The following is a 12,288-nucleotide window of genomic DNA, read 5'->3' on the forward strand; positions in this document are numbered from 1 at the left end:
TATGATAGTTAAGATCTGGAAACAGACCAATTGCCGTTCCCATCACAGATGAGTGGATAAAAAAGCTGTGGTACATTTACACCATGGAATACTATGCAGCAGTAAAAAGAAGGATATTTTACCATTTGAGACAGCATGGAGGGACCTGCAGAGTATTATGCTAAGTGAAATAAGCCAGTCAGAGAAAGACAAGTTTCACACTCATAGTGGAACCTAATGAATAGAATAAACTGATGAACAAAATATATCCAGAGACATAGAAACATGGAACAGACTGATGAATCTTAGAGGGAAGAACTGTGGGGTGGGGAGAGATTAACCAGGGAACTTATATGCATACTAGGGGCCCAGTGCACCTTGAAAAGAACTGTGGGCCAAGAGGCTGTGGTGGGCACAGGGGCGGGTCTTGGTCCATCCTCTGTGCCTCCGCCTGGCCCCTCCCGCCACAGTCCCCAGTCCCCTATCTGCTGGCAGCCCTGCTTCCACCGCTGCTGCTCCTATGCTCTGACAGCGCCGGCCCTGCTTGCACCCGCTGATGGCGTGGAGTGATTGGAGCCATTGTCAGCAAAAGGTGTGAGCAGGGCCAGCACTGTCAGTGGATGTGAGCAGATCTGCCAGCCCTGATCGCCCCTCAGGAGCAGGGGGCAGTGAAGAAGCCCTGAGGGGCAATCAGGGCAGACAGCCGCTGCTCACACCCGCTGATGGCGCCGAGCTGTCAGGGCCGGCACCAGGCACTGGCAGTGGGTGTGAGTGGGGCTGATGCTGGCAGCAGATGTGGGTGCTGGCAACAAGTGTGATCACCCATTGAGACCATGGTGCGCAGGAGCAAAGAATTTTCAGTAACCACCAGAGGCTCGCCCCTATGACAGCGAATGGTGCCCCGTCTTGGTCTGGCGCCCCCGCTCACCTGCTCCACCATCCCGCTGTGGTTGATGCCTTCCATGTTCTGTGCTCTGCTGCCTGTTGCCAATGCCTGCCATGTTTCACATTCCTGCCCCCTAGTGGTCAGCGCACGTCATAGCAATCGGTTGTTTGGTTGTTCAGTTGTTCTGCTGTTCGGTCTATTTGCATATTAGGGTTTTATATATATAGATATGCATAACTCATGGACACAGACAATGGTGAGTTGAAGGCCTGGGGAAGAGGGTGTGGCTGCAGGGAATAGGAGGTAAATGGGGGGCAAAAGGGGGACATCTGTAATACTTTCAATAAAGATAAATTTAAAAATAAAATGAAATAGGATATTTGGATAAAAATGGACTGTATCAATAAAATGGAAATTTATGCAGTTAAGTATCATCATATTTTAGAAAATGTCATAGTTTCGAGATGCGTTGTTATGTAACAACTAGAGGCCTGGTGCACGAAACTCATGCACTCCTGGGGGGGGGGTCCCTTAGCTCAGCCTGTGTCCTTTCGCAGTCCAGGAGCCCTGGGGAATGAGCCTAATCTGTCAGTCGGATATCCTTAGTGCTGCTGCGGAGGCAGGAGAGGCTCCCGCCACTGCTGCTGCGCTTGCCAGCCATGAGTCCAGCTTCTGGTGCACTGACCACCATGGGGCAGCTCCTACATTGAGCGTCTGCCCCCTGGTGATCAGTGCGCATCACAACGACTGGTCATTCTGCTGTTTAGTTGATTTGCATATTAGCCTTTTATTATCTACTAGAGGCCCGGTGCACAAAAATTTGTGCACTGGGCGGGGGGGGGGGGGGGTCCCTCAGCCCGGCCTGTGCCCTTTCACAGTAAGGGACCCCCCAGGGGATGTCCACCTGCTGGCTTAGGCCTGCTCCCTGGGGGGATCGGGCCTAAGCTGGCAGCCAGACATCCCTCTGGAAGCCTGGGAGCCCTTGGGGGATGTCCGCTTGCCAGCAGGGAGCAGGCCAAAGTTGCAGTCGGACATCCTTAGCACTGCTGAGGAGGCGGGAGAGGCTCCCGCCACCACTGCTGTGCTGGCAGCCATCAGCCTGGCTTGTGGCTAAGCAGAGCTCCCACTGTGGAAGCACACTGACCACCAGGGAGTAGCTCTTGCATTGAGTGTCTGCCCCCTGGTGGTCAGTGTGTGTCATAGTGACCAGTCATTTCCAGTCTTTCTCCTGTGAGGGTCAATTTGCATATTACCCATTATTATATAGGATTAGAGGCCTGGTGCATGAAATTTGTGCGGGGGGGGGGGGGGGGGCGTTCCTTCAGCCCAGCCTGCACCCTCTCCAATTTTGGACCCCTTGGGGGATGTCTGACTGCCCGTTTAGGCCCGATCCCATAGGCAGTTGGACATCCCTCTCATAATCCGGGACTGCTGGCTCCCAACTGCTCGCCCACCTGCCTGCCTGATTGCCCCTAACTGCTTCTGCCTGCCAGCCTGATCACCCCCTAACCATTCCCCTGCCAGCCTGATTGATGCCTAACTGCTCCCCTGCCAGCCTGATCGCCCCAACTGCCCTCCCCTGCCTGCCCGGTCACCCCCAACTGCTCTCCCCTGCCAACCTGGTTGCCCCAACTGCCCTCCCCTGTTGGCCTGATCGCCCACAACTGCCTTCCCCTGCCAGCCATCTTGTGGCCGTGGGCACCGCCATCTTTGAGGGCGTGGCAGTCAATTAGCATATTCCCTCCTTCTTGGCTGTGGGCACCTCCATCTTTGAGGGCAGGGCAGTCAATTAGCATATTTTCTCCTTATTGGCTGTGGGTGTCGCCATCTTTGAAGGCAGGGCAGTCAGTTAGCATATTCCCTCTTTATTAGATAGGATACTAATAAAGAGCTAATATGCTAATTGTTGGGATGCCATAATGTGTAACGACCAGACCATTAGCATATTAGCTCTTTATTAGCTCCTATCAGCAGGAGGCTGCCTGTGTGCACCGTGGGGCGTTGCTCCGAAGACAGGGCGGAAGCAGGGAGGCGCCCAGAGGAGGTGGGACTATCCTGTGCTGGGGAGGATGGGGGTGAGAGCCCATAGCGCCCCCCTCACCAGTCCTTCGCCACCCACCACTTGCACTCAGAGTGCCCTGCCAGGGGAAGAAGGACAGCGCAGCAGGTGGGAGGCTTCCATGTCTCCGCTGGCACCATGACAGGGCAGAGCTGCTGTGTTGCTCTGGAGATGGGGCGGAAGCAGGGAGGCACCTGGAGAAGGCGGGACCAGTCCAACGACTCGAGAGACTGAGGGTGGGGCTTGAAGTGGCCAGAGAAGGCCAGAGGGGTTGGGGGCTGGGCCAGCTCTGCGTGGACAGGTTCGGGTGTCAAGGCAGGGCGGCGGGTGGGTGGGCGGCGCCACGCGATTTCGTCTGCTGGGCTCCCAGTATAAAGGTGGTTACAGTGAAACAGTATGTAAAGTCAGTTCCTGTTTTTATTTGAAAAGTTGGAATAAAAAATACAGAAACTAATACACAGAACAGTCTAGAAGAAAAGTTATCAAATATGAATTGTGTTTATCTGTGGGTGGTGGATTTATTAGTAATTTTTATTTTGTTCTTTCTGCGTAACTAGATATTCCTACTGAATTGAACAAGTATCATAGATGTAATCATTTTTTTTAAATGTTATTTTTGAAAATGGTGTCTTGAACATTGAAAACATTTAATTATAAAATAATTATTTCAGCTTGTTTATTATTCTTTTGTATTTTTTGGCTTCCTAGAAAAAGTTATTGAACTGTTTATGCATATAAACTTAGTATCTAAGACTATGCACAAGTTCAGTTCAGGTCCTTTAGATTGGTGGGTAAATTTAATCACTGAATTATCATTAGACTTACCTGTGATCTTACTCCACATAGTTTCATAAATAAAATTAGAGTTTTAATTTTAGTTTGACCAAACATTTAGACACTACAGTAAAGTAAGCCTTACCAAAGTTTTCTTCACTTGTATTTCTCTGTAGGAGTTAAATAAGATCACTACGCAGTTGGATCAGGTCACTACAAAATTGCAGGAGAAGCAAGAACATTGCAGTCAATTAGAAGGTCATCTTAAAGAATATAAAGAGAAACACCTGTCTTTAGAACAGAAAACTGAAGAATTAGAAGGTCATATTAAGGTTTGTACAAAAGAAATTGAATTTAGCAATATTTTTCACTGCTGTAGCAATGGAAACTGATGACTTGGATGGAATCAAATATTTTACATTTGCGAACAAAGGGGAAGTTGTGATATAAAAATTTTTTAAATTATAATTTTTTTATGTGTTAATTTTGAATTCTACATTTACTTTTGATTTCTTCATTAGCTGATGGCTTTTACAATTAGACAGTTAACATTTATACTGGTTCCATTGTAGTGTGTAACTAGTATTTCAAAGAGACAGTCAATCATCTACTCTATAATTACAAGGAACTTAATTGTTTTTTTGTGTGAAGTCTCTTTTGTTCTATCATTTCCATTCCTTACTTCCTTATTCCAATATAATATTGAAGATATAGTAGACTTTTCCTTTTTTTATACTTTACATTCATACCCTTTGGATTTTGTTTCTAATTTAATAATAAATTTATTCTGTGATATCCTGCTTCTTATTTTAACACAACTCTAAGGGAAAGTGCTGTTTACTAAAGAGATTAAATTAAAAGACATATCCTAGAAGGCATTGACCTAAGTCCTTTGTCCTTTAAATTGGAACTTTCAGTTAAACAAAAATTTCTCAAGTTTATATATATATATATATCTAAATAAATAATACCTTCATAGTCAGATGACACACTTCTATATAATTATGCAATCATGGGATATGCATATGTATATGTGTGTACATATACAGTATATATACACAGCCACACCAATATAACATGGAAAAAGAATTGCATTTACAATTCTTATTGTGGGTTCCTTTTTCTTTTCTTTATGGCCAGTGGTAATGGTAATGAAAAATGTATGTAATAGTTGAACAGAAAAGACGATTTTATTGAAAAGTGGCTAATGAGAATTCTATTTGGGTGTCTTTTAAAAATAGTTTTTTAGAAACAATAGTGTCTATTGTATTTATCAGATTTTTTAACATTTTGTAATTATTATTTTATAGAGTATTCCATATGTTTTATATCAATGTATTGTTATAGAATTAATCTTAGTTATATCAGCTATCCAATAAAAGTGTCAAGTAAGAGCCACAGATACCTAGATTAGTTTATAAAAGAGTGTGAAATTATTACACCTATATAAGAAAATACATTGCATATAGATATTTAACCTATATACTTAACAGCTTGATCTTTTAAATTTGTAAAAATATACAGTTATATGTATATGCATGGACAGAAACTACACTATGAAGAACAGTCTCTAGACCAGCAGTTCTCAACCTGTGGGTCACGACCCCTTTGGGGGTCGAACGATCCTTTCATAGGGGTCGCCTAAGATCATCGTAAAACACATATATAATTACATATTGTTTTTGTGATTAATCACTATGCTTTAATTATGTTCAATTTGTAACAATGAAATTGGGGGTCACCACAACATGAGGAACTGTATTAAAGGGTCGCGGCATTAGGAAGGTTGAGAACCACTGCTCTAGACCAATAGATTAAAGAAACAAAATCAGGAATTTAACTGGCTTTATATTTAGGGTCAATAGGTGTTAATGAGAAGGATGATATGACAGCTTTATTTTAGTTGTGAATACCTATAATTACATCAGTGTTAACGGTAAACACAGAAGATTTTATATATACTTATATTAAATATATTTATTTATATATCTATTAAATATAAATACATATATTTAAATGTTTTTATTGATTGTAGAGAGAGAGGAAGGGGGGGAGAGAGAAAGAGAGAGAGAGTCATCAATGTGAGAAACACCCATTGGATGCCTCCAGCACACCCCCTACTGGGGATCATGCCTGCCACCCAGGCATGTGCCCTGACTGAGAATTGAACCAGTGACATTTTGGTGTATGGGATGACGCTCACCCAGCTGAGCCACATTGACCAGGGCAAGGATAATACATATATTTTAAGTGGGCCCATATGTGAACTTTTTACTTATTTTTCCATACTTGAATTAATAATTTATACTCATTATAGGTATAATTATTTTAAGTTTATTCTTTTCAGATAATTTTAAAAAGTAAAAACTTAGTGACTATCATGTATAAAGCCTGCTGCTAGCTCTTCTGGAGGATTTCAAGATAAATGGCTCCTTTTCTCAGTAATGGCTTCAGAATGTATTTTTTAAGTATTTTATGGCTATTTTTGTGTGTTATGTAAATACCAATTTGAGTATAAAACAAAAGCGTTATAGTATTTAAAATAATTTTTGACATTAAAATGGTTACTATGTTATATTTTTTCCACAGAAACTAGAAGCTGATACTCTTGAAGTCAAAGTAAGCAAGGAGCAAGCTTTGCAGGATCTACAACAGCAAAGACAGCTGAACACAGATTTAGAGTTTAGAGTCACAGAATTGACTAAACAACTAGAAGTGGAGAAAGACATGTAAGCTTAACTACTTAAGGGGGAAGATTATAATCTAAGTATTATAATTTATAATCTAAATTTAATTTTAAATTCTTAAAATTTAATTTTGCTATCACGGTGCTTAAAGATTTAGTAAATGTTTCTCTGTGTTGAGTCTATAAACAACTAATAATAATGTAAATGAAAAAATTAGGCCATCACATACTCTCACTCATTTGTGGATTATAATGAACAACATAAACCAATGAACAAAAACAGATGTAGAGACAGAGAAGCATCGATCAGATGCTCAAAACTCAGAGGGAAGGTAGGGGAGGGTGGGGGTGAGGGGGAGAGATCAACCAAAGGACTTGTATGCATGCATATAAGCATAAGCGATGGATGTGGGCAACAGGGGTGAGGGTGAGGGCAGGATTGGGGGGATGAGAGGACATTGAGGGGATAAGGACACATTTGTAATATCTTAATAAAGGGAAAATAAATTAAAAAAATAAGGCCATTATAATATGGTTAAATTTACCTTCAATAGTAAGGATTGAAAAGTTGCGTTATCTAGTCTTTTTTCAGCAGTAATGTGGTACTCATTTCTCTGGATTAAAGCAGTTATTTTGAGTTGTTCATCAATTTGCAAAAATTAATGTAAAATAACAAATAGAGGGGTTTTTAGATATAACCAAGAGCAGTCAGGCTTTTGCTTTGAGGCCCTGTGCCAAATAGGGAATATATACTTTATTGTAAGCTTTAAGATGCATTTTCACAAATTGTCTCTCTCTCTCTCTCTCTCTCTCTCTCTCTATATATATATATATATATGAGCACAGTTTAAAAAAAATTTTTTTATTGATTAAGTTATTACATATGTGTATAAGCACATTTTAAACCCTTTTTTTTCCCCCTAGCAGCTTTGCTTTACATTTTTTGGTTTTATCTTTCAATGAATAGAAATTCTAATTTTTGTTTAAATTCAATTTGTAATTTTTTTTTTTATGTTTAGTGTTTTGTGTTTTTTCTAAGAAATCTTTGCTATTCCCAGGGTTTATGAAGAAATGTCTTATGTTTTCTTCTAGAAGTATTTATAGTTTTGTTTTTTACATTTAGGTCTAGGATTTACCTTGAACTTAATTTTGTGTGAGGTCTCAGGTAGGGGTCCAGGATCAACTTTTCCTCCTTACATTAAATTGTTATAGTAACATTTGTTGAGAAAAAATTTCCTCTCCCCTTGAGTGGCCTTTGTCAAAAGTGAGTTACCGAAAAATGTAGGTCTATTTGTGGACTCCATTCTGTGCCATTGGTCTGTAGTCTATATGGTATCCTGACACCAGTACCATCCTATGTTGTGTTTTTTGTTGTTGTTGTTGTGGTTTTCTTTTGCAGCTTTGTGGTAGATCTTAATATTAGGTGTATCAGTCCTCCAACTTAATTTTTTTCAAGATTGTCTTGACTCTTCTAAATTCATACAGTAATATATAAAAAGAATGACAGCTCTTCTATATAAATTTTAGTATTAACTTGTCCATTTCTACAAATAAAATTATTGGGTTTTGATTAGAATTGTAGTGAATCTGTAGATCAGTTTGCAAGAATTTAACATCTGAACTTTATTGAGTCTTCTAATCCATGAACATGGTATATCTCTATCTATTTAGGTCTTCCTTAATTTCTCTGAGCAACATTTTATCATTTTTAAAATAAGGATTTTGCATATCTTGTTAAATTTATTTCTAAATATTTTACATTTTCAGTGCTATTTTAAATGGAATTACTTTTTTAAATTTAATTATCTGATTGATTGTGAATAGTACAAAATACAATTGAATTTTATAGATTGACTTTCTATCCTTTAACTTTGTTAAATCCAGTTTCATGTTTTAATAATTATTTGGATAGAATTTTCTAAGTAGACAATCATGTTATCTGAATAGCAATAGTTTTACTTTTATTTTTTCTCCAATCTTCAGGCCTTTTGTGTCTTTTACTTGACTTATTGCTGGCTGACACCTTCAGTAAAATTATGAATATAAATAGTAATAGTGGATATATTTGCAGTATTTCCAATCTTTGGTGGGAAAATTAAATAAACTATCTTCAATTTAGAGGATAGCTATGGGTTTTTCCTACATCCTTTATCAAATTGAGATAATTTTCTTCTATAAAGAAGGATTTTTAAACATTTTTTATCAACTTCTTTATCAGCGTTTTTGATATGATCATATATTTTTTCTTCTTTATTCTGTTATATAGTGAATAACATTAATTAATCTTAAAATTTTAAACCAACCTTGCTTTCCTGGGATAAATCCAACTTGACCATCTTGTTATTTTTTTATATATTGCTGTATTTAACTAGATAGTATTTTATTTAGAATCTCACATGCATTCATGTAATGTTCTTTTAATGTCATTGTCAAAGTTTTGAAATAATGGTTATATTGGTCTTAAAAAAGGTAATTCTTCCTCTGCTTTCTGAAAGAGTTTGTATGGGATAGATATTATTTATTTCTTAATAGATATAAGAATATTTTTATTTTCTAATGTATTTCTTGGATCTGTTTTGGTAATTCTTTCGAGAAATTTGTGCATTTCATCTAAATTTCAAATTTATTGATATACTGCTATTTATAATGCAGGGTGGGGCAAAAGTAGGTGTACAGTTATGAGTATGTGAAACGTAAGTTTATTCTTTTATTATTTATTAATTATTATAGTATTTTCCATCCAAACAAATGTAAACTTACTTTTGCCCCACCCTGTATTATTATTTAAAGGTCTTGTAGGATCTGTAGTGATGTCTCATTATTCTTAATGTAATTTCTGTTCTCTTTTTTTCATGATCAACCTAATTAGAGATTTAGAAATTTTATTTAAAAAACTTTTAATTTGGTTTTCTTTGTCAGTTTGCTATTTCATTTATTTTTCCTCCTATCTTTAGTGTTTTCTTCACATGCCATATAGCCATAAAAGTAATGAACTGAGACGTCTTTCTTTGGTCCCATGGTAGAGTTAGCTTCTGCCTAGTTTGTTTTTGATGTTGATTGTTGGGTTGGATTTTCCTATGAGATCTTCAGTGGACACATAACTCACCAGACTTTTGATGGATAGAAACAGTTTCACCCCATTCATTTGAAAGTCTTCTTAGGAGGGCTGTGAGCAGTCACACTTCAGTAGTCTTTGTCTCTAAATGCCAAGTAGGCCACTCTGACTGAGTTGACAGACTTCATCTGTGTCAAAGGGATTAGGTTCCTTGACTCAGTAGTAAAGTTGGAGGCTGAGAGCCTGGGAAAATGACCTTCTGGGAAATTAAATAAAACACATCAGAGTTAATATGTTGTTTCCTGAGTTCATGGTTTCATTTTTGTTTTGGAAGTGATGATGAAAATTTCTTGTTCTCACATCTAGTAAATTGGGTCCTGATAATTTGAATTTGAGGATATAGAGCTACATTTTGTGCCTCAAATGACATTTTTTCTCACTGTTAGCATCATAGTTTCCAGTGCCTATGTATTTGGGGAGCACATCTGATCCTTTATATCACCAACTGAATGGTTGGTTTATTACTTTTGGAACTCAGTTATCGATTCATGAAGATCACTTCTGTGTCGGTCTTGTTCTCTTTCCCAAGGTCCCTATTGACCTGTGGTTCTTTTCATTTCTAGTGGGCTTAATGGAAATGGTCCCATTTCCACTCTGTGTTCTATTCTCATGGTTAAGAACTCACTCAGAGGTTTCCATATCATATTGGGGTAGGAAAACCTTTTAGTACTAAGGTTTTCCTACCCCAATAAGAAATGCAAACATTTCTTATATCTAGACTGCTAGAAATGGAGGGCTGCATAAACATGTTTGGGATTTGACTAAACCTCACCCCTGATCGAGGGAGTACAGGGCTCCCCTTTCTCAAGGCCCATCAGTATCAAGGCATTCAACTCTTTCTCTTCAACTCACATTGTACAATGTATTTTCATTATTGTAGAGTTTAATGTATTTTCTAATATCATTTGTGATTTCTCCTTTGATGCATGGGTGATTTAGAAATATATATGTTGTTTATTTTCCAGCTGTTTGGGGCTTTTATAGATATGTTATTGATTTCTGATATTTGGTAAAATTGAGACTTTTCACACTGTCTTACTTATGGCCCAGGTTATGGTTTATCTTGTTTAATTTTTTATGTGTTTTTGGGTAAAGTGTTCTATAAATATCAATTAGGTCAAGGTGGTTAATAATGTTCTAATTTTCTATAATATTACCAGTTTTTTCCTCTGGTTATTCTATCACTTTCTGAGAAATATGTGGCTAGTACATCTTTTAACACATTGCGTACCGCATAGAAATCTCTAAGACATACGCCAGGGACCGCACATTTTTGGGCAAACTGCACATTATTTAAATCATCATAATGCACTTTAGGTGTTGTTTTTCAATAATTATAACATTTTTATTTACAAAAACAATTAAACAATTAAAGTTCCTAGTACTTTTTAAACTTATGGTACTGCGTAAAACATTTTCCTCTATGAAGAGGGACCAAACAAAATTTACATAAGTATCTAGAGTCGCTCCTTTTCCCATGGGCGTGAAAAACGAGAACACTCGTGAGCGGTCCTTAATAGATGGCGCGCGAAACACGAGAAAACTCCTGAGCGGTACGAAATGTGTTAACAACCTCTCTTCACTATATTATTGAATTTATGTTTATAAAGTACATTGGCAATAGTATGCATTCAAGAAATATTAGTACTTTGCATCTGGTTTTATTTTCACTTTAAAAAAATGCTTGATATTTAATATGTTTTTATATATATAATTTTGTTTCTTTTATGAAAGTAATAAAAGTCTTTAGTTTAATTTTCCTAAAGCTATATATACATTTCCTAATATTGTACTTTATTCATTCAGGGATAGAAAACTTAAGTTAAGGAACAAATGATAACAAATCTCTTGTATAATCTGCTAAACTCTAGGATTTAAGTAAATCATTTGTCTTTCCTCTTTGTTTGAAATGAAATATTTCTTTTTTTGATTTATTTTTTCTGGGTTAATGTATTTTATGTTTTCAAGAAAAGAGGCAAAGTTCTCTATGTGCTTGGGGGATAACACAATAAATAGGAAAGTTTCTGGCTATTATAGACTAGAGGGTCTGTTATATGCAGAGTTTTAATTTTATTTTTGATCCATTGTTGTGGATAAGACTGAATTAAGTCAGGAAGCTTAGATGGTATTGAGTTATTTGACTTGAGAAAAATTATCATCTGGTAAATGATCACAATATGTGTTTTAAAGCATTTTTTAGTTGTGTGATTTTATGACATTTAATTTTTTTTTTTTACTTCTTAACTACGCAAGAAAGTTTTAGAACTCAATACTAATTTATTAATTTTAATGCTATATTAGGGATGGTAAATTATGCATCATTTAAAGAAATTGTTTCTTGTCTATTTAGAGTATCCAGTACAAAGTTGGACCTACAGAAAAAATCTGAAGCCCTTGAAAATATTAAGCAAATGCTTACCAAGCAAGAGGAAGAAAAAACAATTCTTAAAAAAGAAATAGAAAATTTAAGTCAAGATGCAAAGATGCAGCACAAGGAGTTGAACAACAAAATTCAAACAGCAGTAGCAGAACTACAAAAAGTGAAGATGGAGAAAGAAACTCTAATGGCAGAACTTTCTGCAGCAAAAGAGAAATTATCAAAAGTTTCTGATTCTTTGAAGAACTCCAAAAGTGAATTTGAAAAGGAAAATCAGAAAGGAAAGGCTGCTATATTAGATTTGGTTAGTTGTTTACATTTGATTTCTTAGGTAGAAGTGATTTTTTTAAACTAAAATGTACTGATTTCTCTACTTAATTCACTGTTGACATTTTGTCCTACATTTAAATGA

General features: G+C 37.3%; 1 protein-coding gene across 2 annotated transcripts in view; it reads left to right on the forward strand.

Annotated features, from left to right (window-relative positions):
- EEA1 (early endosome antigen 1) overlaps positions 1-12,288 on the forward strand; it is a 154,814-nt gene that overhangs the window by 109,874 nt on the left and 32,652 nt on the right. For both annotated transcript variants that reach the window (XM_070409588.1, XM_070409589.1), the window contains 3 exons: positions 3,875-4,030; positions 6,288-6,427; positions 11,850-12,180. In XM_070409588.1, coding sequence (XP_070265689.1) covers positions 3,875-4,030; positions 6,288-6,427; positions 11,850-12,180 — 627 coding nt within the window. The remainder of the gene's footprint in view (positions 1-3,874; positions 4,031-6,287; positions 6,428-11,849; positions 12,181-12,288) is intronic.

The sequence above is a fragment of the Myotis yumanensis genome, unplaced genomic scaffold (assembly GCF_028538775.1).
Source record: "Myotis yumanensis isolate MYYU_CA2020_CCGP unplaced genomic scaffold, mMyoYum1.0.hap1 SCAF_3, whole genome shotgun sequence".
In the NCBI taxonomy this organism is placed as follows: Eukaryota; Metazoa; Chordata; class Mammalia; order Chiroptera; family Vespertilionidae; genus Myotis; species Myotis yumanensis.